At 44.7% G+C, this 27,781-nt stretch overlaps 1 protein-coding gene across 1 annotated transcript in view; it reads left to right on the top strand.

The window, feature by feature from the left end:
* Positions 1-479: 479 nt before the first annotated feature.
* Positions 480-27,781, top strand: part of LOC124545238 (collagen alpha-5(IV) chain-like) — a 62,253-nt gene continuing 34,951 nt past the window's right edge. The window contains exons 1-4 of the mRNA XM_047124110.1: positions 480-549; positions 8,049-8,335; positions 12,380-12,544; positions 16,060-16,310. Coding sequence (XP_046980066.1) covers positions 8,050-8,335; positions 12,380-12,544; positions 16,060-16,310 — 702 coding nt within the window. The 5' untranslated portion in view covers positions 480-549; position 8,049. The remainder of the gene's footprint in view (positions 550-8,048; positions 8,336-12,379; positions 12,545-16,059; positions 16,311-27,781) is intronic.

Below are 27,781 nucleotides of genomic sequence, written 5' to 3'. Positions count from 1 at the left end.
ATTTGGGAATCAAAATCGACATCCTGTTTCCAGATGTATTAACTTTTTCCCGACAGTGTCTGTACCACATTCTAAGGTGAATATGTGGAGAAGGATACTTGCAAGTTTCATAGTCGCAGTTTGATTTATTGAGATGGTAATTAAAACCTTATGATCCTGCCACATGGTGTATCTGCATCACACACCACACCTGCAAAGTGGTTCTGGACTACGCTGCTTAATTGTCAAGCAGTTTCAGCACAGCGGGATGGCCCACGGTCCAGCTGAAGGAGGTCAGCCGTGAGTAAGACAGAGCATCGGCAGCAGCAGCGGGCCTGGTCCTGGAGCTGGAACGTGCACGGGGGCGGCCGCAGGATTCCCGAGGGCCGCGGATGAGCGAGCGACGCTACGCGCAGCGGACGAGGCGGATCTTCGCCAAGGACGGCCGGCCGCGGGCCGCGCCGTATAAAAGCACGGCTCCGCCGGCGCCGCCTCAGTCGCTCTCGCACCGGAGCGGACAACACATACACCCAGCAGTGCCAACGGACGGCTCTTCAGCACGAGACACAGGTACGTGCCACGGGACGTCCACTCCCATGCGCTGAGTGATCTTCTACTTCGCGATCCAACAGTTATTCTCACGAAGTAATGAGTGCTATCGACAGGGGACGTTATATTGACTCCACATTTTTAGATTTTCAGAACCCTTTTGACGACATTCCTCACAAGTGACTTCTAATTAAATTTCTTGTCTATGGACTATCATCTCAGTTAAGTGACTGGAATCGTGATTTTCTGCCAGAAAGGTCACAGTTCCCAGTGACTGACGGAAACAGAGTAAAACAGTTCTCCAAGGAAAAGTTATAGACCCTCTGTTGTTCCTGATCTACAAAAACGATTTAGGAGACAATCTGACCAGCCTTTAAGATTCTTTGCAGATGATACCGTCATTTACAGTCATGTAAGGTCATCAAATTATCATAATAAATTGCGAAATGATTCGGACAAGACATCTATATGGTGCAAAAAGTGGCAGTTGACTCTGAAAACTCAAAACAGTGAATTCATCCTCATGATCACCGGAAGGAATCTCCTAAATTTCAGTTACACCATAAATCACACAAATCTAAAGGCTGTACACTCAGCTAAATACTTAGGGGTTACAATTACGAATAACTTAAATTGGAACGATCACATACACAACATTTTTGGCAAAGCTAACTAAAGATTGCGATTTATTGCCAGAATACTTGGAAAATGCAACAGGCCTACTAAACAGACTGCTTACACTACGCTTGTCCTCCCTCCTCTGGAATATTGCTGTGCGTGTGGGATCCGCATCAGATAGAATTGACGGAGGGCATCGAAAAAGTTCATAAAAGGGCAGCTCATACTGTACTGTCGCGAAATAAGATAGTGTGTGCCACAAATACGAGACACGAATTTGAGTGGTACTCATTAAAACGAAGGTTTTTTTCGCTGCGGTTAGACCTTCTCATGAAATTTCAATCATCAAATTTCTCCTCAGAGTGTGAAAATATTTTGCTGGCGGCCACCTACAGAGGGAGAAATGATCATCATGATAAAATAAGAGAATTTAGAGCTGGCACGGAAAGATTTAAGTGTTAGTTTTTGCCGCGCGCTGTAGGAGAGTGGATCGATGGAGAAGTGGCTTAAAGGTGGTTCGATAAACCTCTGCCAGGCACTTAATTGTGAATTGCAGAGTAATCGTGTCGATGTAGATGAAGCACGAAATGGTTAGTCACAACTGGCAACGGTAACTTTGGGCATCCTCTCTCATATATGTTCTGTAATGGCTTCTAATCGACTTAGGCTTTCCGGAAAAAAATCTAGGAGAAACATTATGATTTTGGATACGCTTTTCACGAGTGTTCGAAAGAGCTACGAAAAATTCTGCACGACGGGGATCAATTGGAAATACCGATATTTAATATTTTCAGCCGCACAGAAAACAAACAATTTCTTTCGTGTGTGTTTGCGTGTGCGCGTGTATGTGTGTGTGTGTGTGTGTGTGTGTGTGTGTGTGTGGGTGGGTGGGTGGGTGGGTGTATGTGTGTGTGTGCATAGTCATATTGTTATGGTGAACCTGCAATGATGAAAGACGAAGATAACCTCAACTACGAAAAAAGTTGCAGACGAATGAATGACTGAACTTAAGTCTAAACGGAAGACATCAGTTACATGAATGTGTGCTAAATTTTCTGAGACTTGATCGCTGTCATCACTCTGTTACCGGTTTCGTCTTTTACTTACCCGTTATTGATTTGCATATGAAAGACTGACAATCCCAGTTAATAGATATCTTACAGGTGTAACTGCTAAGGAGTTGGATCATTGCGACAAGTCGATCGCACAGAAATGTCACTTTTTTTCTCTTTTTGTATTAGCGATAACACAATACTTTCCGTCAATTGCTTTACACTATACTGTACGAAGCGGCAATACTCCAGATGTATGTTGCTTTCTGTGTTGCTTGATCTCCTGACCAGATGTATCAAACAGTACATCAACTCCAAAATGGTCCTCTAGCGTTGGTTTCCAGTATGATACGTCACCATCTCCCGTAGTTTCAGCCTGAGGCGGTCTGTCTCTTCTTATTCATCATAGGAACGTATTGGATACACTCAGCTAGCTATGTCCATCACGTAGTCTTCTTTTTTTCCTGTTTCACATTCATTCATCTACGATTATTTCACTGGGTTGTGTTTAGCGCCAGAGACGATAACACTCCGGAACACCTTTGCTTCGGAACGTAGTCCTACACTATACCATCCTCTGACATTAGTATGGTACCTTAGTGTTATTTCTGGTTAAAAGGAAGAATTACGGGGATTAAACGTGCACATAAGTAAATATTCTTAAGCTTTACGGGAAATACTTAATTTCCAATTGCATACTAGCGTCTTCTTGTGCTTGCTACACGACAAGAAAGCTACGGAGCACGAGAAACTACGAAAATGTGTTGTTTTGCGTATAAATTAATATGCTATAATATTTGTGAGTCAGCAGTAATATCCTATAAAACTAAAATATTTTACAATTTTCCTCAAAAAAATACTCCACGTACCAGTTTTTGGAGACAAAAAGCAATTTAATGTTGGAGAACAAGGATGCCAAACACATCCCATGAAAGATTAAATTAATTATGAATTGGAACGCGGCGTACCACCCTGAGAGGCAAATCTAATACAATTCGTTTTGGCATCTACTGGCGGTAGATGATCGGTAGATATCGTTACCTTATCGAAGACAGACTGGAAGAGCAACCGAAACAATGGATTTTTTGCACCATGAGATTACGGTAACAATATATACTTTTCGTCAGAAATGATGGTGGAATTTTGTGCAAATATTCTAGCCCTGTTAACTACCTGACTTGTATGAAAACAGGGGATTTTGAGGTTTTCTGTCTCAACATTTTGTATTGGGTATCTATGTTTACATCTCTTCGCACTCTAGGCCAATGGGTGGTATAGATAACTACATAATGGGTCCTGTTAGTTGGGAAATAGTTTAATCTGTCTCACAGTTTTAGCTTCATATAATAGTAAAACGGCAAGATGTCTTTCAGTTGCGATGAAGCAGTTAATATTGAAACAACATTGCTCGCTTTAATGCCAGATAATTTACTGTACTGGACTCAATACGACATTTTACTGTATCTGCAAATGACTATTACTAAAAATGTTAAGCTACGTTCGAATCAGAGTGTTCAAGCCCGTATGACTCAGAAACACGGCCGAAATGCTATAGTTTCTGTATTAGCCTTCAGTTGCTTGTAACACTGGCCACCTCTGCCGTATTCTTCACAGTACGTGCAGTCATTGCAAACCGGAAATATGACGCTGGGATGACAGTCTGTCACTTCTTTACGAAGATTCGGATGGGAGCCATCACTGTTCCCAACACAGTTACTATACGCTTATACCTTGGCTTCTATCACCTACTGTCTCGACGTACGGGAATCTGACCGTAAATCTCTTGCCTGTCCGTTTTGCACCGTTGCTTTCTAGGACAGAAGTCAGCTGTTAGCATCTCTACAGTCTCTGGTTTCTAAAACTTGTTGCTACGCTTCATCAAGCTGGTTATATCAGCGATTGATCCATTTGTATTGCAACGAATATGTGGAAACTACTCGCAACGCACTAATTCTGCATTACCTCAGGTGTTAGGAAAACTTACATCTCCTCTTTGTCTATGGGCAAGTTACATGTACTCTGTTACGATAAATTTTGGTAACATGAAATTTTTATCGTATTAAGAATACAATAATACAAAATTTGTAAGCCTAATTCTATATCTATTAGATAATTTTTCCCGAATGTCATACATAAATATCTACAAGGCTTTCTGTATTTCACTCTAACTGTTACTTAGAGACAACGCTTTTCAGTACTACTAAATATAATAAACTACTTGAAACAACAGACTAGAATCGACATTCTTAGGCCAACAGCTCTTACAGAGCTCTACATAACGTCTTCTTGATGCTCCCGAAGCTATTGTGCATTGGGAGGACAAGCATCACCCCGATACAGCAAAACATCCAACACTGTTTAAGAATGTTGTCAATGTGTCGCTGTCCTGGTAGGTGAAAGAGTTTGTTTGTGTTCACCTGTGGTAGAAACAGTACCCACTTGAAAAAACGTGCTGTATTTACACAACGCTAATGTGATGAAGATGCAGGCTAATGGGAAACTAATAGAATCTTCAGGTCGATGGATTTGACTAACACCGTCAATTTCGACGACTCATTTCTCTTCGGCGATTCCGTGTTCGAGTTTTGCAATAGCTGAATGATCTCATTATGACGAGAAATCAGCTTCTATTTGTCAACGACTTAACGAATTATCTAAATAATACGCGGATTGCTAGACTGGGTTTTGGACCAAGGCCTCTTTTCGATTTTTTTGAAGCTACAGGCGTTGAAACTTCCCGGTAGATTAAAACTGTGCTGCAACGAGACTCGAACTCACGGCCTTTGTCGTTCGCGGGCAAGTGCTCTGAGGACAAAGCTACTCAATCACAATCCCTCCTCACAGCTTTGCATATGCCAGTACCTCAGCTCATACCTTACTGAGGTACTGGCGGTAGTAAAGCTGTGAGGACGAGATCTGAGTTGTGCTTGGCTAGCTCAGTCGGTAGAGTATCTGCCTGTAAAAAGCAAAGGTCCCGAAATCGAGTGTCGGTCTGGCACACAGGTTTAACACAGGAAGATTCATATAAGCGCACGCTCCGCTTCAAAATGAAAAATTTCAGTCTATAGACATTTTTCTGTAATCAGGAAGTGACATTTTTGAAAACGTATCCGCTGTGTGCAGCTGGTGCTAAACACGGTTGTTCAGTTATGACATTTTTGCCTGACTTCATTCCGAAGTCATCTCGTATTACCACTATACTTCAGTTACAGAACGATGACATGAAGTCCAAAACGATTTTCCAAAGAGTTGAATGTAAATTTTTATTGTTTTAAATAACTATTGAGAAAATAAACAACTGTAATGCCACCCATTATCTACTGGTATCGCCTTTCCCATTTTTTATTTACGTCAGAGAATCCACAGTACAGCTTTCATTATTGCAGATGCACCGAATGGATTTCTGTAACGTAACGTGTCATACAACTATTTTCTAGATACAAAAAACATAAGAGCACAAATAAACGTGTTGCTGAAATTGTATGGGTCGTTTTATGTCATAGCAAAACGAGAATAGTTCTTTCGCTACGAGATAAGAATCATCACTCGAACTTCTGGTCTCTCCATTCTGAAATGTAGCTTCGATCTGAGACTTCTACTTGGAATAGGCACGAAATATTTTATTTAGTTCACTGGCATTACACTTCAGATCAGTCATCGAAATGCTGCCTTTAAAGCTTGTCTATTCGTTAGTAATATGGAATGCAGAAGTTATTGCTGGATTCCTTTTCCTCGCAAGCTCAAACAACAGTCTGAGGTTACAGATTACTTCAGAACAGTATCAGGTAATCAAAACTTCGGGTCAGTAACCTTATGTGTTAGTTAGTTCGCCACAATTTCATGAAGACATGTTTGTGATATCGAAAATAGCACACACAGACGATTACTCAGTGCTAATGGAGTTCAGACCATACATCGGGCGAAGAAAGCACGGAGTGCTTCATGCAATCAAAACACGGGAGACATTAGTGCATGAAAAAATGCTTACCTGAAGAAGGAATTGATTATTGGGGCTTTTGCTATGAAGCTCACTATTTACACCCATGTTTGTTTAGTAGTAAAATAGTAAAAGGATGTCGCTCTTACCAGAAGACATGTTCATTGTTTTCCACTTTGGGGTTGGGATATTTCAGTTATGCATTAACATCAGTGGTTTTGTTTTATTTGCTTGGCAACAACTGGTTGTTTGCGTTGGGTGGAATAGATGTATTTTCTCTACAGTTAGTCATGTGAAGTTTCTTGTTAAATTGCTTTCAGACGTGCGTATATGTCGAAGTTTCCGCGGTCATTCTTGGGATTGTTCTCTTTCTGCTACAGTTGTCGGTGATTCTGTCGTGGTGACAGGCCTGCATGTTTCGTTATATACTACTTCATCATACACAGACATGCACTTTTCTGATATTCTCACAATGAAAACAACGATTACTTCAGAAATGCTTTACTTGGCATAGAAAGAAGTAGTACAAGTGGAAAACAACAGGGATGCACTAAAACTACAACATTTCCAAGAAATTATTCAAGTTGTTTCATGTAATCACTATGAAAAAACAACAAGTTAGCACCAGGGCTATTCGTTTTTTTAGGTCCGATCGGTCGCGAAATGGAAACGACAATGAAAATGAAAAATGTTTATTCGCAACAGTTACCTTCCAACTGCATTTCTAGATACTCGCCGCTCCGACTTAGACAACTGTCCAGGTGTTGTATAGACTTTCCAATACCATCGTCATAGAAGGTAGCCGCCTATGAATTCCGCCAATTCTCTACGCTGATTTACAGCTCTTTGTCTGTACCAGAATGTTGTCTTAATAGCCAGCGGCTCATGTGAACACAGCAAGCCAACTCCGAGCTTTATGACAGGGATCAAACACTTTCCCTCGACAACTCTGGAGGAGCATCTTTGTTGCCCGCTGTGATAAACATTTTGCATTTCCTTTATGTTTTCGTCTTCTTTAAAGGCAAAGAGAGAAGATGTGTGTGGCCCAGAATTGTGATGAAGAAAGGAATGCATTACAGTTATGTTATGGGGGCTGCATGAAATCAGGCAAACTTCTCGACAGACACTAATACTTGGGAGGAGACATTATTTTCTAGGCATGTTTAATGGCTCACTGTGGACTCAGAAATGAAAAGACCGATGTGATGCTGTCGACGAGCATACAAGACACACTGCCCAATACATCTGTGCAAACCTTCATCCGATCTCCACTGCGGTTTTCATTTCGTGATCGATCGGACCTTAATAAACGAATAGCCCTCGTATGTTACAGTTGAACAACAGAGAGAGAAAAACTCAATCCGGAAACAACCACTAGGGGTTGGCTAAGCCATTTCTCAGTGATATCCGTTCTTTCAGAGGTACTTGCTCAGCTGGGGATATAGAAGAGTTTCTGTGAAGTTTGAAAAGTAAGAGAAAGGTACCGGTAGAACTGAAGCTGTGAGAGCGGTACGTGATTTTCACTTTGAGATTTTGGTTAGTAAAAACATTCTCCATGAAAGGCAAGTTCAGAGTTACAGTCTCCGGTAGGCACACAGCTTCAGCCGACCAGAAAGTTTCAGAACAAAGTACACTACATTGCAGAGTGAAAATTACTTCTTAAGTCTTAAGACTAAAAAGGTGCGTAGAAAATGCAATACCTTTTTTCCGAAAATAAGCGTTTTATATTATATATTTGTTGTGGTGGGTGAGACTGTTTTCAGGACTTCACTTCAGGATTATACTTCAGTTGCGTGTGTTCTAAATGTCCCATATAGAAAGCCAGTTTAAAATGTTAATTTAATTAAGCATTCAAGTACGTTAATGTAGGCGAGTAGTGTTTCGTGTTGTACAGAGGTGTATGTGTTTGGCAGGATGCGCGCTCTGCTACCCCTGCTGGTGGCAGTGGCCCTAGCGGCGGCCGCGGTGTCGGCGCAAGGCTACGGGCCGCCTCGCAAGTCGCACAAGAAGCCGGTCAGCAGCACCACGCCCGCGCCGCTGCCCTCCAGCCCTGCCCCCGTGCAGCCTCCCAGCGAGGACGAGCTCCAGCAGAACTTGCTGCCCTCTGACTTCGGCCTCAGCAGTAACAATGGTCGCTTCTGGTGGCAGCAGGGGGCCTTCAGTGGCGCCACCGCCTCCTCTAATTCTGGATCCATAGCTGGTGAGCACTGTTACCCTTATGCAACCCTAGCACATTTGAACATCCTAGAAGGCACTACAATATGATGAGCATTGTAGGATGACTTAATAATGTGGATGTACGTTACCCAACCCTGTTCGACTGGGAGACTTCAATGCTCGGTAGGAACAGAAACTCTGTACCGAGTACGATGGAGGTTTCGATACTGACTCTCATTCGGGAGGAGAATGAACCAAATCCCCATCCGGCCATCCACATTTATGTTTTCTATGGTTTCGTGAAACCTCTAGAGGCAAATACTTGGATGGATCTTGGAAAGGGGCCACAGTCGATTCCCTCACTCAGTACTGACAGTTTACGCTCAACAACTTTGCGGTTAAAAGGCAAATTCGGGTAAATCAAATGAAGCTCGTAACCAATAATGAAAACTGAAATAGAATATTTTAATAACCATAACATATGAATGGAAGTATTCCACGTGATAAAATTCACGCTAGACAATAGCGGCAATTTGACAGTAATGTGTGGGCTCAAACTATAGGTGTCGTTTTCTCTAGCAGCACATATTACAGGCCCCATTAGAAGACCTTTATTCGTAACATCATTCCAGACCTGCTGCTGAATTATTTCTACAGACAGTAGGAAGCATGTGGTTTCTCCACAATAAGACTCCAGTACATTTCAATCACATTGTTCGAGGCGGATGATTGCTACCATGATAAATGGACGAGTGGGGTAGGGACAGTTCTATAGCCTGCACGTTTCCTCGATCTGTCCTTTGGCGGGTAGGAGCATCTAAACAATTGGTTTATGCATTGGAAATTTCTACATGAGAAACATTTCGTTAACATATTATGAAAGTCTGTGAAACCATGCGATACCAAACCGTTTCATGTCAACGATTTTACACATACGAGCGAAGACAGTTCTACAATCAAATCACAAGTTAAGCACGTCTTTGGCAGTTAGGTCTTCAATAGCGTTCGTAGCAGAAGGATATGTGGCGTCTGAATTTTATTAATGACAGAGGTTTACGAATGGGAGACAAGATCCTTTTTGTTAAATAGCGGCAAGAGGAAAATGTAATACATATAAATAATGAAAATATATTAAGCCATAGACCATTCACCAATCACTTGTGAAAACGTAAATATGTTCAGTTATATTTAGTTTAAGGACAACAGATTCCTATTACATAATATAAGTAGTTGCCACTTTTTACTCTAAAAGGATGATTGGAGAAGGTAGGAGGGGCAAGGGAAGAGACTAAAAAAGAGGAAGCAGGCTAGATACTTAACACACTTCTAATGTAACTGCCAGTGTTGCGCAGTACTGGAGAATATGATACACACAACAAATAAAGAACAGAATACGTACATCATGTTCGTAATTTAGCTTGTAATGGCTCTATGGGCTTTTAGTTTTGGATTGGTATTTTTCAGTTTAGATTATTTATCTATATTTTTTTCATTCATTTATACTCACGACTGAATAATAATGTCCATCAATGATGAGTATGCGTAGAGCAACATACTGTTAACGTCACTTACTTCACGCGCTTTTCATAAAAAAGGCACCAGTTTCGTAAAAGTCGTATTTACTGAGAGATGATCACACTAATTAAATGTTCAAATATTCGTGGGCGAATGTTGAATGAAGTCCTTAGCGAGGAAGAAAAATGGAGAGAAATGAGATGTAAGTGTGGAAGGCTTGAGATTTCATCAGAAAAGGGAAATGTTGATAAAAAGTCGTCATTGTCATTATTTTAATTTAAATTGTCTAAGATTTAATGGACAATAATACGCCATTTTGATTGTAAAAGGTTATAAAGGGGAAAGCGGCTGGGACTGGCGGGATCAGCTGAATCGGTTCAGTTCAGATTTTTGTTGGTAATTTTCGTTCCATTACGTTCCTGGATTAGAATTTGTATGAAAACTGGAAATTATGAGCTTCAAAAGTTCTGAATGTATCTGTCTCTCCTGGAATGAAAAAATGGGTAGTTTTACAAATTCTGAGTCAGATTATTTTCTTCAATTAAGGATCCAGGGTATATTAATTCAGCATTAAATTTAGATACATGTTTTTGTTATAATCCTAACAATATACGTCTCATCGATGGCATGTAATGATATGATACATTTTGTATATAGATTGAAGCGGCGAGTGCAAATTTGTACCAAAGCGGGGAATCGAACCCTGATCTCGTGCCTACTAGGAAGGTGCGTTAGCCATTAAGTCACTTTAACACAGCTGTTCACACAGCTGCACGGATTACCCTGGCACGCCTCCCTCCTCGATCCAAATTCCCACTGCAGCACCAGTCTACTCTAAATTCCCCCTTACGCTCGAACAGAATTGCCGAGGCTCTCCATGTTCTGGCATGGCAACTCAGTATCGACCGTAAATGGGGGACCCAGCCTGAAACCCAGGTGCAGGTACGAATACAAATGAAACGTCACAATATCGGCTTCTCTCGAACAGATTTGAGTATGAGAACTGCAAAGTGTCTGAGATTGTATCATTTCGTGTGATGGTATGTTTTCGGTTGTGTTGTCAACAAAATCACGACAGAATTAACAATATTTTAAAATTCAGTTGTGAGTAGGTTGGACGCAAAAATCGATCGAAAGTTATTTAGAAATTTCTTATTCCGCGGCCCAATCTGAATGAGTGTGACTTCTTGTACACTACTGGCCATTAAAATTGCTACACCACGAAGATGACGTGCTACAGACACGAAATTTAACCGACAGGAAGAAGATGCTGTGATATGCAAATGATTAGCTTTTCAGAGCATTCACACAAGGTTGGCGCCGGTGGCGACACCTACAACGTGCCGACATGAGGAAAGTTTCCAGCCGATTTCTCATACACAAACAGCAGTTGACCGGCGTTGCCTGGTCAAACGTTGTTGTGATGCCTCGTGTAAGGAGGAGAAATGCGTACCATCACGTTTCCGATTTTGACAAAAGTCGGATTGTAGCCTATCGCAATTGCGGTTTATCGTATCGCGACATTTCTGCTCGCATTGGTCGGGATCCTATGACTGTTAGCAGAATACGGAATCGGTGGGTTTAGGAGGGTAACGGATCGTGCAGCCACGTATCGATCCCTGAGTTAACAGATAGGGACGTTTGCAAGATAACAACCATCTTCACGAACAGTTCGACGACGTTTGCAGCAGCATGGACTATCAGCTCGGTGACCATTGCTGCGGTTACCCTTGACGCTGCAGCACAGACAGGAGCGCCTGCGATGTTGTACTCAACGACGAACCTGGGTGCACGAATGGCAAAACGTCATTTTTTCGGATGAATCCAGGTTCTGTTTACAGCATCATGATTGTCGCATCCGTGTTTGGCGACATCGCGGTGAACGCACAATGGAAGCGTGTATTCGTCATCGCCATACTGGCGTATCACCCGGCGTGATGGTATGGGGTGCCATTGGTTACACGTCTCAGTCAGCTCTTGTTCGCGTTGACGGAACTTTGTACAGTGAACGCTACATTTCAGATGTGTTACGACCCGTGGCTCTACCCGTCATTCGATCCCAGCAAAACCCTACATTTCAGCAGGATATTGCACGACCGCATGTTGCAGGTTCTGTACGGGCCTTTCTGGATACAGAAAATGCTCGACTGCTGCCTTGGCCAGCACATTCTCCAGACCTCTCACCAATTGAAAACGTCTGGTCAATGGTGGCCGAGCAACTGTCTCGTCACAATACGCCAGTGACTACTCTTGATGAACTGTGGTATCGTGTTGAAGGTGCATGGGCAGCTGTACGTATACACGGCTTCCCAGCTCTGTTTGACTGAATGCCCGGGCGTATCAAGGCCGTTATTACGGCCAGAGGTGGTTGTTATGTGTACTGATTTCTGTGGATCTATGTACCCAAATTGCGTGAAAATGTAATCACATGTCAATTCTAGTATAATATATTTGCCCAATGAATACCCGTTTTTCATCTGCATTTCTTCTTGGTGTAGCAATTTTAATGGCCAGTAGTGTAATAAGGAGATCGCCACAGACTGCTTACTGACGGCGCACCTTTCCTCTGCAGGACCAGGATGTGGGCCGGGCTCGGCGTGCTCGCGGCCAGGGCCGGCAGGCACCACGGGCCAGTACGGCGAGTCCTCGCTGCTGCTGCCGGGGTCGCGGCCAGCCTCCGGCTGCGGCGGTGCGTCGGGCGGCGCCTGCGCTCAGCCCGGCTTCCCAGGTGCCCCAGGTCAGTACTCAGGGTCACACACAAAAACGAACACATACACACACACACACACACACACACACACACACACACCATTAACGCTTTGTAATACAATGATGAGCCAAAACATTATGACCACTGCGATCAGCCAAAACATTATGACCAGTGCCCACCGCGAAGTTGGACGCCGCTTGCTGGCGTTGCGAGCATGTGACGCAGTGACGAAAGCGGAGCAGAGACGGAGGGGGGGTCACCCTAGCGAAGATATGGACCGCAAATGGGAAAATCCATTGAGATGAGCGGTTTTGACAAAGGGCACATTATTGTTACGCAGAGCCTGTGAACGAGAATCTCAAAAACGGTGAAGCTGGTCGGATTATATGGTACTGTTGTGAGAAAGGTAGAAGAACAGGTGCTAAATGGTTGGAAGTCCACGACTTTTCACAGAATGTCGGGTTCGCAGGCTTGTCTGCTCTGTTAAGTAGGATAGATGGTGATCTGTGGCATGTCTGCCGAAATAACACAATGGTGGTGCACGCACGAGTGTTTCGGAGCACACCGTTCGTTGTAGTTGTTGTACATGGAGCTCCGCAGGAGACCTACGTTTTCAAGTCGACCCAACGATATCGTCAATTACTATTGCAGTGGGCACGGTGCCATCGGATTCGACCGTCGATCAAACCAAACGTGTCAGCTTTTCGGGTGAATCACCTATTTGCTACACTAGGGTGATGGTCGTCTCCACATATGCCCCCATCGAAATGAACGGCGGGTCGAGATGTGCAGCGCGCCTCATACGCAGGCTGCAGGGGGCAGTATTATAGTATGGGAGACATTCTCCTGCTCTTGGGTGGGACCTGTGATAGTAATCGAAGACACGCTTGTAGCTGAAAACTACCTACATCCCTTCATACTTGACGTCGCCGAAGGGGCAGTATAATTGTTCTTGTAGCGCAGCCAGAACCGTGCTACAGTGGTTTCGAGAGCATTGTAATGAACTCACGTTGATGACTCGACGACCAAACTCGCCTGGCCTTAACGCCATGGAACCCATCTAGACCTCTAACGGTAACCATCAGCTCGTACGAAAATCAACAGCCCGTTATTTACGCAAATTACATGACCTGTGCGTAGACATCTAACGCCACATACCTCCACAAACCTACCAATAAAGTGTCTCATCCCTAATACGCAGAATCAACGATGCATTTCGTTCCAAAGACTGTCTAACAAGCTATTAAGCAGGTGCTCATAATGTTTTAGATCATCTATGCATACATTCATCACTGGAGACCCCTGCCTAATGGTTCAAATGACTCTGAGCACTATGGGACTTAACATCTGTGGTCATCAGTCCCCTAGAACTTAGAACTACTTAAACCTAACTAACCTACGGACATCACACACATCCATGCCCGAGGCAGGATTCGAACCTGCGACCGTAGCAGTCGCGCGGTTCCGGACTGCGCGCCTAGAACCGCTAGACCACCGCGGCCGGCACCCCTGCCTATAAAAATACAATATCGACAACCCATTGAAACCCCATTACCTACCTAAAACCGGTATTAATGGCATTTGTCAATCACTACGATAAACACATTAGATGTCGCTGTTTCAACTTACTCAGTCTAGGAAAACTCCAGGCAGTAGATACAAAGATGAGATGTGCTGGTTACTTGTTAACTGTCACGGCTCATCAATGACGGAATCACAGACCAATTATAACACTTCGTCTCAGCTGAACAAAAAAGAAGAGATGATGTGGTGCCAATGACATCGTCATAAATATTCCTTACAACTTGTCAAGAGTTGTTATCCTGTTGGAAACGGATCCACGAATGATTTGTGCCCAAGTTGTCACCTAGCGGCGTCTCCGTCAGTCATGAGATATCGACTGCTCCTTCGCCACGCATTATAGTCATACGAGTCGTTCCATATATTTTTGTAATATGATTTACCATCCTTCTATTAGGTCGAATTCTCGGTCTTTTCCTATCACTTGGATTTCAGGAACGAATTTCTTTGATCCAACTCTATCCTGGCCGAGCGGTTCTAGGTGCTACAGTCTGGAACCGCGAGACCGCTATGGTAGCAGGTTCGAATCCTGCCTCGGGCATGGATGTGTGTGATGTCCTTAGGCGCGTTAGGTTTAAGTAGTTCTTAGTTCTAGGGGACTGATGACCTGAGAAGTTAAGTTCAAAATGTTCAAATGTGTGTGAAATCTTATGGGACTTAACTGCTTAGCACACTGGACTCGCATTCGGTAGGCCGACGGTTCAATCCCGTCTCCAGCCATCCTAAATCGTTTCAGGTAAATGCCGGGATGGTTCCTTTGAAAGGGCACGGCCGATTTCCTTCCCAATCCTTCCCTAACCCGAGCTTGCGCTCCGTCTCTAATGACCTCGTTGTCGACGGGACGTTAAACACTAACCACCACCACCACCACTTAACTGCTAAGGTCATCAGTCCCTAAGCTTACACACTATTTAACCTAAAGTATCCTAAGGACGAACACACACACCCATGCCCAAGGGAGGACTCGAAGCTCCGCCGGGACCAGCCGCACAGACCATGACTGCAGCGCCTTAGACCGCTCGGCTAATCCCTCAGAAGTTAAGTTCCATAGTGCTCAGAGCCATTTGAACCAACTCTATCCACTGGCTTCATTACATACCATGACGATTTCAACTTCATTTTCATTCCAACCGTAATTACGGCTTCAACTCCACCCTGTTTCCTCATAAGTTTCTTTGATAAGTTGGTAACACGGCGTATACGTGGTAACATATACCTACTGTTGTTGGACAAACCATCAATATTACGTAATGACAAATCTATTTCGCGGTTTTAGCTACAGGCTGCCTATCTAATGGCTTCCAGCGGTAACAGATTGATTTCAAATATTCATACAGCTGCTCACCAAATTTAAAATACTCCCATAATCTACTCATTAGGAGAGATAGTCTTGTGTTAGATGAGCAACGCAGTAAGACAACCATTATATTACGAATTGTGCATATGTCTCGGCGCTCGAATTACCCAGATTATATTCATGCTGTATTTGAGAATGAGAGCACTTCGCGACTTCCAGCAAAATTTGCTGATAATTTCAAATCTTTACGATACACCCAACAAAATCTAGTGAAAGTTACAAGTTTGTGTTACAAGTTATACTGTATTATCACTGTTCATGCAGTAAACCTTCATCAGGCATGACGTTTTAATTTATGACGTCTTTGCTAGTAACTCTATCCGCAGCACATTTTGCAGACATTATCCACATTATCACTGAATGTGCCTGCTGAACTATAACATCGTACTATACATAGTTCAGGAGATATGACGTCATAAACCTTGAGATGCGTCAAAAACTAGCTGTTTCTTAAAACGGAGTGCAAATTTCCCAGATGGTACTCAGGAAGGCCATTGAGGCTGTTTTACACATGGAATTTCGATTCTTTAGGGATTCTGAGGTTTGCTGGTGTACATATTGGAGCTACGCCGCCGCAGTACAACAGTTTTTCTTTGTTTATTAGGCACGACGGGAGCGTTTGGCGAGACGGGCCTTGGAGGCTACCCGCTGCCTGGCGCCCCCGGCACCACGGGGGCGCTGGGGGAGACCAGCCTGCAGGGCAACCCCTTCCTGAGCGGTCTCCTGCCAGGGGGCGGCTCTGCAGTCGGCGGCGGCACGGTCCCCTGCAAGACCAGGAGCGGACACGCCTGCGTCCAGAAGACCCTCTGCAGCAACGGCAAGGTGCTGCCTGGCGTCAAGATCAACAGCTACACGGTGAGTGCTTGCCACCATCTCAGTCTGCCCAGTCTCTTCCTCCATAATTCTCAGTCTTTACCCTTTCTGGCCCGACAGCTTGCCTCATCACTTCAAGAGGGAAAAGAGGAAAGAGCACTAAGTTTTTACTTCCAGCCGACGACGAGATCATTAGAGACGGAGCATTAACTCTAAAGGTGTGGGGGTTGTGAAAGAAATAGGCTGTGTCTTTTTCCAAAGGAACCATCCGGGCTACCTTAAGACAAATAGGGAAACCACCACCCGCCAGGGTAGCCGAGAGCGCTAACGCGCTGCTTCCTGGACTCGGGTAGGCACGCCGGCCCCGGATCGAATCCGCCCGGCGGATTAACGACGACGGCCGGTGTGCCGGCCAGCCTGGATGTGGCTTTTAGGCGGTTTTCCACATCCTACTAGGTGAATATCGGACTGGTCCCCACGTCCCGCCTCATTTCCACCTCGCAGACAACTGAAACACATTCACACTTTTTCACGATTTACGCTAGATGCAGACAGCTGGGGTACACTACTTCCATCCCAGGGGGTATGGGGTGGCGGCAGAAAGGGCATCCAGCCACCCCTTAAAATTAACCGTGGCAATTCCGTACTTCACCCTGCCGACCCTGTGCACAATGCGGGATAAAGGCGATAGCGAAAGAAAGAAATAGGGAAACCACCGAAAATCTGACGGGATTATGAGCTCCCAAATTCGAGTCGTATGCCACCCATCTCAGTCAGGAACTGAAGGCGTTTCCTTTGTGCGCGTACTGTTCACTGCCGTTCACGGAATAGATATACGTCACTGGTGTACTGAAGCGCCGCCAACACTGCATCGGCTGGCACTATACAGGGGCTGATGTCTGGCTCCACCTCTCTATGAAAAGCCTCGACTAGACTGCTGCGTTCCACGAGTCTCTGACAGATCTTCGACTTGCTTCCACACTGGGCGACATACTTACCTCTATCAGATGCCTGGTCGAATAAGGGAAGGTAAAAAAGGAAAGCAATACTTCTTAGTCTTCAGTACAACTTTTCCTGAGTTTGTGACCGCCCCGCCATGTAAAGCAACCTGACAACATGAATTGCATCGTCTCGACTGCCGACAGTAGCCGGCCTACAAGCCGACAGCGCTCTAGACGCTGCCACACCACATACCTGTCGAAGGCCCACACGCATTCTGTTGTTCCAACCGGCATCGAACACCGCGGTAGCAAAATACTGCGTCACTGTGTTATTTTGGTCCACAATCGCCGAAACCATCCAACAGGATCATGCCACCCAATACGAAAATAGACGTCTCCGACATTTGACTCTAGAAGCAGGGTATAATAAGACCACGCAAGTTCTCGTCACGGCACTAGCACAGTGGTAAATACATGCCCTGAGAAAGACCACTTGCAACCGGGGCACAAACGTCGGTCTACATGACATGACGCCATCACATATCCAGAATAGGACGTCGAAAAATTATCTTTAAAACTTTAGACGGTAATAACTATAAAACAATATCGCATAGTAACAGCAGTTTTTCAACATGTGACAAAATAACTCACAAACAAATAAAACTGTATGGGTCCAGAGAAGTTTTAAAGTCTCAGACATCTATGATGTACATATGCAGACTAAATCGACGAATGAAAATTTGTACCAAGGCCAGGATTCGAAGCCAGCTCTCCTCCTCACCAGCCTCATGCGCTAACCCGTACGCCAGACTGGCACAGTGGCTTATGCACAATTGCACGGATTACCCTAACATTCCTCCCTCCTCAGTCCAAATTCCCATTCACTCCTCGGCCAACTTGGTATTCCCTCAAATTCGAACTGCATTGCAGAGGCTTTCCAACCGTATTGAAACAGCACTTCAGCAGCGAACGAAATGGAGGATCTTTCCTGAAACTCAGGCACAGCGCTTCAGACTGCATATATACTTCGATGTCTGAGACTTCGAAGAGTCTCTGGAACCACGTAATTTCATTTGATTAAAATACTATGCCTGTGTTTCAGGCAGGATCCCCAGTTTCTTTCGATGTTGAGGTGCTATATCAATACAGTTGGAGAGTCTCTGCAATGCAGTTCGAGTTTAGAGGGTATAACAAGTGGGCTGCGAGGTGAATGGAAATTTGGATTGAGTAGGGAGGCGTGCTAGCGTAGTCCATCAAATTGTGCAAAGCCACTGTGCCAAGGTAGCGTAATGGATAGCGCATCCGCTAGTGAGCTGGAGATCTGGGTTCGAATCCCAGGCTTGGTACAAATTTTCATTCGTCGCTTCAACCTGCATATATGCATCAAAACTCATAAAGTTTTGTTTCCTTTTCCATACGTCAATGTGTGCACTGCTAATGACACGGACACCGTCCACTCGGTATTCCATTTCCCTCCATGCATGCTCCAGGAACGCTAAGGCAATATGTTCAAACGCAACCCGAATGCGTGCCTTGAAGCCCGGTAGGTCCGTAGCTTGGTTGGCTACATCTGATCCTTTAGAAAACGCCACAGAAAGAAGTCTCTTCGTGAGAGGTTATCGGGACTGACCCGAGTGGGACTATCTCGTCCAGTCCATCGATCTGAAAACTTTTCATTCATAAACTGGCAGAAAATTAGGGACCAGCAAAGTGGTGCCCCATCCTGCTGAAACATGACGTCAGCTTGCAGGTGTTCCAAACGTAGCTCCGTAAACACTGTTGACGGTAGACTCGTTGGAAAATAGTGGACTAATGATGCAATTGTCCATTACTTCGCACCACACATTGACCTAAGAACAGTCTCTTTCAATTTCACAAGTAATATGAGGACACTGTAATCACCATATGCGAACGGTATGATGATTCAGTTTGCGAAATACACAAAGAGTTCACTCATCGGAGAAACGAATGTTTTCCGAAAATTCGTAGATTCCGTAATCGTGACTGGCATGTCCACTGCATTCAGTTGGCGCCGATGTCTATCCATAGACTTTAATGCCAGAAGCAGCTGCACATTGTAGGTGTAAAGACATAACATCTTATGCAAGACTGTGCACTGTCGATTATGACATTTCCAACTCACTGGCAGGACTCCTTGAAAATGGAGTCTGAAAGATGTGGGTTCCCCGTTTATGGGGAACACGACCTGTTTACACAAATGACGTATGCCAAGCCCAAATAGGTGATTGGAACGGTGGTCCGAAAGTATCCTTGCACTTCTACATCTACATCTATACTACGCAAACTCTATTGAATTCATTTGGGTATAGAGCTTCGTCTCTAAGGACGAGGGTACACACTAACATTTCTTCTGGGGCTTTTACATTTTCGTCAGAACTGTGGTACCTGGAAAGTAAATATAAATACTTAATTAGTTATCTTGTCACATGTTGAAAACCAGTTGTTACTGAATAGTATCGTTTTGAAGTTATTTAAGATGTACATTTATGAAGCTAATGTATGGACACTCTGTATTACTGAAGTACTGGAAAGGACAACAGTCGCGGAAGCCTAGGTTCGCACGTAGATTCTCAGTTTTCACGAGACGTCGTAGTGAGACGCTGTAAGAGCTTCCGCGCATAGATAATGTAATGCGACCTTCACCGTTGGAAAGGGAAGAGCGAATACACTGGTGGCAGTCAGTGTGCCTTATCGCAGGCGCGAACAGCGTCGGCGTGCATCCAAACGGGCGCGTCAGATGCAAAACACGGCGGCTCGTTAGTCGGACTTAGCATTTGGGCTCCGTGCCGCGGGCTCCTTAATGAGGAAGCGCCGGGCCCTTGGCCGTGGCGGCACCTCTGGGAAACCCGTGCGACGCGGCGGGGCTCATTTGCCCCGCTCGGCACGCACGCGGCGCGCTTGGAGACTCACAACCAGCCAGCGCCGAGGTCAGGCCGCAATAACTGCCCGATGATACGGCTCCTCACCTGCAGCCAGCCAACTCCCAAGCTTGCGTAACGAGCAGCCAAGTCTTCCGCAGTTCCGCGCCGGAAGCAGAGTTGCCAGAAACTCCTCTAAGGACACATTAGTAATGTCTTTCACTTTGATAAAAAGTTCTAAATCCAAAACCATGTCGCGCGGGATTAGCCGAGTGGTCTTCGCCACTGCAGTCATGGACTGTGCGGCTCATCCCGGCGGAGATTCGAGTCCTCCCTCAGGCATGGGTGTGTGTGTATGTTCAAAATGGCTCTGAGCACTATGGGACTTAACTTCTGAGGTCATCAGTCCCTAGCACGTAGAAATAATTAAACCTAACTAACCTAAGGACACCACACACATCCATGCCCGAGGCAGGATTCGAACCTGCGACCGTAGCGGTCGCGCGGTTCCAGACTGTAGCGCCTATAACCTCTTGGCCAAACCGGCCGGCTGTGTGTGTTTGTCCTTAGGATAATTTAGGTTAAGTAGTGTGTAAGCTTAGGGACTAATGACCTTAGCAGTTAAGTCCCATAAGATTTCACACACATTTGAACATTTTTTTCAAAAACCATCGCCAATACTGGAGCAGATATTGTGGTGCACTGATGCCAACATCGTTAAATGCCAAATATCTCTTCTGTGGGCCATGGAAAGAGTGCTTGTGATGCTACTGTTGGCTTTCCGTTGGTCGAGTGGGATCGTTTAGGTCAGTGACCCTCTTGGTGCTAGTCGAGAGAAGTAGACTATATAGCAGCACCAAAATTCACCTTCTCTCTTCCTTTGCATAATCGCTCATAACACAGCAGTACAGCGTGCAGTGATTCGCACGAAGCATATATGCGCTTGAAACACGTCGCATAAACTACTCTAATATTTCATTATGGTCCATGAACACTTTTGATATCGAAATCACAGGAAAATAATACTTTGAGGAGTCGCTGATGAGGTCTTATGAGCCGTAGCACAACCTCATGTTGAGGAAGTATTGAAGAGGAATACAAATCCGTCCTTTTCGAAGAAACCATCCCAAAATATGCCTTAAGTGGTTTTCGGACACTTTGGATCTCACTCCGGATGACCAGACGAGGATTTGAATCCCCCTAATCACGAATGCGGGATCGGTCTCTTACCCACTTCAGCACTACGCTCGATGAATGCTGATTACATCATCCGTGTTTCAACTATTGATTATCTGCGGTATGTTTCTTCCCTTGCGGCTTGAACACTGGAATCAGTATTAGCTAGAAAATATTCCAAACGTGTTTTGTAATACACTGTACTGCACTTACTGGCCATGAAAGGATTTCCTGACCTTGATCGGATAAGACATGTGCATTAACGTAATAGCCTGTTTACTAACTTCCAAAATGGTTCAAATGGCTCTGAGCACTATGGGACTTAACTTCTGAGGTCATCAGTCCCCTAGAACTTAGAAATACTTAAACCTAACTAACCTAAGGACATCACACACATCCATGCCCGAGGCAGGATTCGAACCTGCGACCGTAGCAGTCGCGTGGTTCCAGACTGAAGCGCCTAGAACCGCTCGGCCACTCGGCACTAACTTCCAGCTTGCTGGAGTAGCTTGGGTCAGCAACTTATGCGTGCACTAGAAATGTTCATTGCACATTTTTGACATCTTCGGAAATGCCATTTTCGACTATGCTACGATGATTTAAAAACGGGTCTCGTCCCGAAACTACTCAGCGAATGAATGAAAAGTAAAAATTTGCAACTTTGACTAGTTTTTCGTTCTAATGTAATAGCTTGTATTCACTAGTTGCGTCGTGTTACAGTTACGATTATAGCCGGCCTGTGTGGCCGTGCGGTTCTAGGCGCTTCAGTCTGGAACCGCGTGACCGTGACGGTCACAGGTTCGAATCCTGCCTCGGGCATGGATGTGTGTGATGTCCTTAGGTTAGTTAGGTTTAAGTAGTTCTGAGTTCTAGGGGACTGATGACCACAGATGTTAAGTCCTATAGTGCTCAGAGCTATTTGAACCATTTGAACAGTTACGATTATAGTTTTGATCAAACAGCACAGGGACGTTTTCCTTACACTTTTCAATCACGAAAAAGAATGATTCTCTGCTCTTCAAGCTTTGGTATCAGACCGCTCATTAAACTATGTAAACAAATTATAAAGCCAGTGACTGAGCATTTGCTGTAACAAATCTATTCTGATATCTGTCTACAGTAAAATTAACAATAGAAGAAACCTATTTTGCGCCACATAGAAAGATGCTACTTCTTCCTGCGAGATGGAGTTTGGGATTGGAGGAAGAATTCATCGCGAGTCACAGAAATATGCGAATCTTCATTTGGTGGAAGTCACATCAGTGGCACGCTTTCCAGCTACTAGGACAAGTCCTTTAGACCGACTTGAGGCACAACACTTGTGGAAGGCCGATGGTGGCTCACAAACGCCACAGCACTCAGGCAGATATTACCTTCGATTCCCCTTTCTCCACAAATAATTGCAAACCCTCGTTTGCCAACTGATCTTACCTCAATATTATAGCTTCTCCAAAGCGCACGTTGTCTTCTAATGACCGGTCCGTTGTTAAAAAGAGAATGGTAATGCATTTACTGGAGAAGTACTGATAACTCCGAGTCATCGTGGCTCTAGAGTGCTACCATTAAATCTTCTAGCGATGTATGAAGGCCAGGATGTGTCAGTCTCAGACTGTAATTATCCCCAGCAATTGTCGATGGCTCACGGGCTTGAAGTGGAACTAATTTTAAATCATACCTCTCTTATAAAAACTTAGCTCCGTGGGCACGAAGACGTTCAGTACATTGTAACTCTAAACCTTAGTAAAATACGTTGAATGTTCTTCACCTCCGGATTGCTTGGATAGCACTTGATAAATTCCGCTTTGGGTAGCAATAATGTTGATAATTGTTTCGTTTAGCTTGTCTCTCGTGTTACATTATTGCATTTCTACTCCGTGTTTAATAGTTCCAGTCTGCAGTGATTTTTCTATTGGACGGTTAGTTGGTGCGGATTCCAATTAAGTTTTTGATCGCTCGGTAGTCCAAGGCACTTGAGTATTTCAGTTATGTGAATCGAACGGTTTTCTATGTGATGTCATCTTGTTAATTCGAAAATTTAGATTAATAAACTGATTGTATTTACTCAAATTAAATATTTCATTGCGGCAGATAAAACCTTATTTCTATTGGCAGCACCACCGTAGAAATACTACTTTTGTAAATCACTTTCGGCATTAGTGAATAGTTATGATGGTTATTTCATAGAAATACGGCAAGACACATCTTCCTTAAGTTTATTTATGTCAAGAAGCGTTTAGAGTTTTCACCAGTCTTCAACTGATGCAGTACAGAACAAAAGGCTGATTGCAGTAGTTTTTCAAGTCGTTTAATACGCCGCAATAAAGCTTAGTCAACATTATTACCGATATATTAAGTATGATGGCTTCTCGGCCTTCTAATTCTAATACAACGTAATTGCTCAATGTCTATAGCTGCTTACACTTGTAGATAGACAGGAAAACAGTCACGCATTCTATTTACGATTCATAATGCACGCCGACAGTGCATCTCCTGCAGGAGCGGAGCTGAAATGCCAAGGTTGCACGACAGGAGACGTTTATGTACGTCGTCATGTGTGGTCACTGCTTAAGGTAGCAGCGCACACTCACATGACCGCCAAGCTTGGCTTCCTCATATTTCTTCGTATTACCTTTTTGCAAGGACGTGCTGTTGAATCATCAGTTCACAAGCCATATCTACCAATACAGTAACTGCTTATGGCTATAAGTGATCAACGTTGCAGTTTTTCCTGGAGTGTCCACAAGCGGTTGGAGGCGACTGCAACTCCCAGAGTCCTAACCCGGTAGAAGGTGTGTGAGACCACCTCGATCATCGTTTTCTACGTGACTATCTGTACTCGATCTGTTGTGCCGTGTATTAGGCTTTCTTCCAGTTCCTTTTATAGATGTGGCGTGGGAAGATGAGTGTTTATACGAGACTGTCGGAGTTATTATTTGCATGGATTTATCTGCACGGTCAGAAGGCTGAAGAATATTTTCTCTTCCGAAAGATTTCTTGAAGTTTTCTGGGTAGGTTCTAGTGCCGATGTGTGGTGCATTTGTTACAATGTCTGCCAGTCATACTTTCTAACATTTCTATTACCCTCCCTCGCCAGTCAAACAAGCTTGTGACTATTTACACAGGCCTTTTTTGATGATGATGATGTTTGGTTTGTGGGGCGCCCAACTGCACGGTCATCAGCGCCCATACCAAGTCCCAAGATTTTCACAGTCCAATATTTTACACAGTCCAATCCAGCCACTGTCACGAACGATGATGATGATGATATGATGAAGACAACATAAACACCCAGTCCCCGGGCAGAGAAAATCCCCAACCCGGCCGGGAATCGCACCCAGGACACCGTGAGTCCTTGTTTGTATACTCTCAATGTCACACAGGAATCCATACGCTTGAGGAGCATTCAACTACAGGCATTTCAAATGTTTGGTGTGCAATAACTGTTTTAGACTCACGGCAATTTCGCAGCATTCCGTCAGTGACTCGAAGCTAGCTATTTGCTTTACCTACAGCTGAGCGTACGTGGTCTCTACAGTTCATACCGGGTGGTTATAATTAAAGTGCAGCTATTCACGGAGGTCCAGTGTGGACTGTAACTATCCACCGAAACTTGGTAGATATGATAATGCGTTAACGTGCAACCGATGGAAAAAATTAGCCAATTGTGGCCACCAGTTGCACATCGGGCACTATATAGCATCTTGTCGATGTCTCCATTGCTCCTATTGAACAAATAGCATAAGTGGCAGTTAATAATAATATCAATATTATGCCTTTCTCACTAATTTAACCTTTTCTTCCCACGTCCCGCTCTAATGCCCTACATATGGAAGTATTTCTATACGTCTTTCTCGCATTCACAGCGCCAGATTTGCAGCTAGTAGCCAAAATTTGGACAATTTTTTTTTCAGCGTAAATCCGTTCCGCGTTGACACATTAGAATATTTACCAAGATTTACTGTGATGCGATAATTACAGCTTCACTCTAATTGGAACCACCAGGTGTAATAATAAATAGTCCAATTGTAGTTGGTTTGCTGTTGGCTTCCTTCGACTGTTAAGAAGTGTCAGGTGTGTTCCCGTGTCAGGTGGATGACCGTGATGAGAGCATACGCAGCGTAGTGTTGAGTTTTTGTTGGTATGGATGAATGGAAGGGAGATGATGAAACCCCGTGCCAGCACATAGTCTACTCCTGTGGAAGGAAACTAGGGGCGCCACCGAACCTAACGTCCACATCCGACAGGATGCCCTCACGTGATGAGACACTGCAGAGAGGTTTGCAGTTTAATTCAGGACATTGGCGCAAATACTGGTGACTCGAAACTTTACCACCTCTCCTCCACTTCATCGAAATGAAAATTTCATTCAGTAGCAGAATTCGAACCGTCTTATCTCCAAGATACAGGCATGCATTAGTGACCGTTAATTTGTTTTCCTTTTATCTCATTTTGTTCGTTATTGTTCGTTGCATTTGTTCGGGGTGGACGTCTCCTGACGCCCTTTGAAGTTCAGTGTTTATCCATTCACTCAGTTTTTTTGTTACGTAGGGTAGCTAACCCTCTAACCGAATACCCTGAGCTACCGTGCTAACGCGACTTGGCTACGGAAGTGGATTCTACTGCCCACATCTGCTCACATCTGCTCACTATATTTGTATCACATGACAGAGTGTAGCTGTGACTAATTAATCCTGTAATCAAATACGAGGGCTGGAACTTAAATAGTGGCAACTATTTATTCGCAACCGGGACAAAAGAGTTACATGCTTGCACCTGTTACTGTCCTTCAGAGTAGTCACCAGCGTTGTGTACAACCCGTTGCCAGCGATGTGGAAGGCGTAGTATACCGCTAGCAGAGCCTGTTCTGTTGATGGCACGAATGGAGCGGTCTGCAGCCTGTCGAATCTCTGGAACAGGTCTGAAGCGAATGCCACGAAGTGGTTGCTTAATCTCTGGAATGAAATCAAGGTCACAGGGACTTAAGTCCGGGGAGTATGGTGGGTGGTACAGTACTTCCCAGTCCCATCGACGGACCAGAGAAGCCACAGCTTGCGCTGTATGTGCCCGGGCATTGTCGTGCAAAATGACGGGTGGGTTGCGCAGAAAACGTCGCCGCTTCTTTCGCAAAGCTGGTCGCAGGTGATGCTCCAAAAACGAACAGTAGTACTGTGCATTGGCGGTCTGCCGTGGAGGAACGTAATGCATTAGGATAACACCATCACAGTCGTACACGAGAATCACCATAACTTTAGACCGCTCCATTCGCACCATCCTGGCAAAGGGTTCAACACAACGCTGGTGACTACTTTGAAGGGTAGTAACAGGTGAAAACTTGTAACTCTTTTGTATCGGTTGTCAATAAATAGTTTCCACTATTTAAGTTCCAACCCACGTAATACTCCGCTTTAAAGCTCGACTTTACATGTCTCGACATTAAGAGATATTTGGAAGTTTTTACACCAAGCTGAAATGGCTTTTCGAAATTTAACTGGATATTACGAAAATTTTTCCTGCGCAGATTCTGTGAAAAGTATAACGCTGCATCTATCTCTACCCACTAAGTCAGTAATGTATGCCAGACATATGGTGAACAGTAATGGTGCTGCTATACTTCCCTGCGTCACATCAGATTTTAATTCAAAATCTACAGATGAGCCTCCATCCAGTATAGCGCGCTATGTCCTGTCCGCCAAAACATTTTCGGTCCAGTAGCAGATGTTCTCAGATATTCCATAGCAACGTGGTAGTTGCGAGAACTTCTGTCACCCATTCAACAGGCGTGATAGCGCTGCAGACATCCGTGGTTCAAGATATTCGTGAAAACTTATCGGTATCTAAGACCAGCTAGCCTAGCTGTCGTTCAACAACACAAGCACAGTAAGTCGTCAGGGTATTTGGCAAGTCTTCTACGATGTTCAACATGCAAAGCTGCGTGAGAATATAAAACCGCCAGGAAAGAAGGAAAACGAGACGACAGAAGATGGGAGCCGCTAGGTGAGTGGGAGGTGGGCGCCGCAGGAGTCGACTCTGCGGTTGCTGGTCTTGGGCGTGTCGTGTGTGCAGAGGACAGGTCATCCTCTCGCAGACACATCCGGTTCGCCTACGCCGGCAGAGCTTCGCGCCAGCTCTGATGGCCCAACATAAAAACCGGATTGCCTCAAGAGCGCGGCGCCCCGCTCTGGGAAGATCCGCGTGCAAGGACGCCTCCCGCGACCCCACACCGGGCCAAGCGTGACGTCACCGCCGCCGTCGGGCTATTAGCGCCCCGCGTAACAGCCTGACCGGTACCCGGTGCCCACACAGTCAACATCCGCGCCGCGACATCGACGCTATCCGCACCCATCCACAAACACCTCCATTCGTCTGCTGAATACGCATTTGGCCTAGCGTACTATAAAGTGCATGCAGCACTGCTTGCGTCCTCGTGTCTTTATTTAGTGATACACAGACCATGAAGTTCTGTCATCTTTTCAAAAACTCATAAGTTGGAAACAATTAGAGATAGGGAATCGTGCAG

This window comes from Schistocerca americana, chromosome 8 (genome assembly GCF_021461395.2).
Source record: "Schistocerca americana isolate TAMUIC-IGC-003095 chromosome 8, iqSchAmer2.1, whole genome shotgun sequence".
Lineage (NCBI taxonomy): Eukaryota > Metazoa > Arthropoda > Insecta > Orthoptera > Acrididae > Schistocerca > Schistocerca americana.
Note: the sequence above shows the minus strand (reverse complement) of the source record. Positions and strands in the feature narration are given on the sequence as shown.